This window comes from Microtus ochrogaster, chromosome 10, assembly GCF_000317375.1.
Source record: "Microtus ochrogaster isolate Prairie Vole_2 chromosome 10, MicOch1.0, whole genome shotgun sequence".
Classification (NCBI taxonomy): Eukaryota; Metazoa; Chordata; class Mammalia; order Rodentia; family Cricetidae; genus Microtus; species Microtus ochrogaster.
The window spans coordinates 50,466,329-50,467,996 of record NC_022016.1 but is presented as its reverse complement, the minus strand read 5'-3'; the positions used below and the strand labels follow the sequence as shown (position 1 = coordinate 50,467,996).

The 1,668-nt window shown below is 53.8% G+C and overlaps 1 protein-coding gene across 3 annotated transcripts in view; it reads left to right on the top strand.

The window, feature by feature from the left end:
* Slc30a2 (solute carrier family 30 member 2) overlaps positions 1-1,668 on the top strand; it is an 8,154-nt gene that overhangs the window by 2,777 nt on the left and 3,709 nt on the right. For 2 of the 3 annotated variants that reach the window (XM_026782305.1, XM_026782304.1), the window contains 2 exons: positions 718-768; positions 820-928. In XM_026782305.1, coding sequence (XP_026638106.1) covers positions 718-768; positions 820-928 — 160 coding nt within the window. Of the gene's footprint in view, positions 1-717; positions 929-1,668 lie in introns of all 3 variants that reach the window. The other variant, XM_005353074.1, reaches the window with a different exon arrangement.

Here is a 1,668-nt window from a genome sequence, read left to right as displayed (position 1 = left end):
CTCCCCTCCCCATCCCCGTGTGCAAACCTCCACCCTCCCCCATCCCCGTGTGCAAATCTCCCCTCCCCATCCCCGTGTGCAAACCTCCCCTCCCCCATCCCCGTGTGCAAACCTCCAGCAGCTCCCAGTGGAAGGAGTCCATGCTCCCCTCCCAACACAGAAGTTCCCTGGTATACATCGGCTCTCCTTCAGACCTTAGGCCAGGGACATGGGAGGTTATAGGTCTGCGCCTCTGCCATTTCAAACCCCTCCCCCATGTTCCATATCGGAGAATAAACTTGGAGGCTACCCACAGCAAAAGGGGGGATGCTTCTGGTTCATGCTGGACCAAAGGGCAAGTCAGGCTGGCGTGGCTAGAACTGGTCTCAGTAAAAGAGAGGGAGGGTGGGTAAATCACAGGTTTGGGCCTTCTGTCTCCTTGGCTCTCTTGTCTCAGGTTCCCCTCCTGTACCATGAGGAGATGAACTAGATGACTTCCTTGGTGCCCCTTGCTCTGAAACTCAGCTTTGGGGTGTTGCACCTAGTCTTCCACTGTGGGCAGAACGCTGCCCTGTGGCTATGAGCTAAGGCTGTAGGACTAGATTCCTACGCCTAAGAGGGTCACTGAGTGATGGGGTCTTCAGAATTTCACCCTCGGGAGGCCAGCCCTAATGGGTAGACTGTGCCTAGGTGGCTTGAAACCTTTGCTACCTCATTGAGGCTTGTCTGTTTTCTTAGAATGGGGTTGGCCCTTCATCAGTCTGGACATGGGCACAGCCATGGACATGGGCAAAGCCATGAACATGGGCACAGCCATGGTAACCAAAGCCATGAAGACAGCCAACAGCAGCAGGAGAACCCCAGTGTCCGAGCAGCCTTCATCCATGTGATTGGGGACCTTCTGCAGAGTGTGGGTGTCCTGGTGGCTGCCTACATTATATACTTCAAGGTCAGAGTGGGCACGGGGAGGGAGGTGGGGCAGTGCCTAGCTCTGTGCAGGGACTTTTCCCCCGTGCTAGGCCCCCTCCAGTTTAGGATGAGAAGGTAGAGAAAGGGAAGAAATATTTAATACTGAGTGCTGGCTCCTTTTACCTCTGCAACAAGCCCAAAAGGTAGGCAATTGTGCTTTATGCATTCAGAAAGGTTGTTACTTGTACCATTTCCCAGCCCAGGACTGTGGGCTGCTGAAGCCCGGGCATTGCCTATCACACAGAGGCAGTGAGATGTAGTGTGTGTGTGGCTGAGGTCTCATCAGACCTCAGTTTCCCCATCTATAAAATGGGAATGGCTAATCAGATGCTGACATTCCTCTTTAGGAAGAGATGTGTCCTGAGGTCACCTGGGTGCAGAATAGAGTAGAAAATTCAAAGACACGGCTAGAGTGAGTCCCATGCTCCCCCTGAAAAGAGAGACCTCCCTGATACTGTGCTGGTAGGAAGGAGAGGTGGATGCTGGGAGGTGATAGGGAGACCCAGGTGGATTCTGGGAGATGGGGAGACCCAGGTGGATTCTGGGAGATAGGGATGTAGTAATATGAGTGGTGGGGCTGCTCCCCAGCACCCCGCTGCCCGCAAGGCTACCTTATGCCCCTAAATAATTACACGGACACCGCATTCTTTCAATAACTGCTTGGCTCTTTAGCTCCAGCCCTTTTCTCGGCTAACTCTCGCACCTGGACTAGCCCATTTC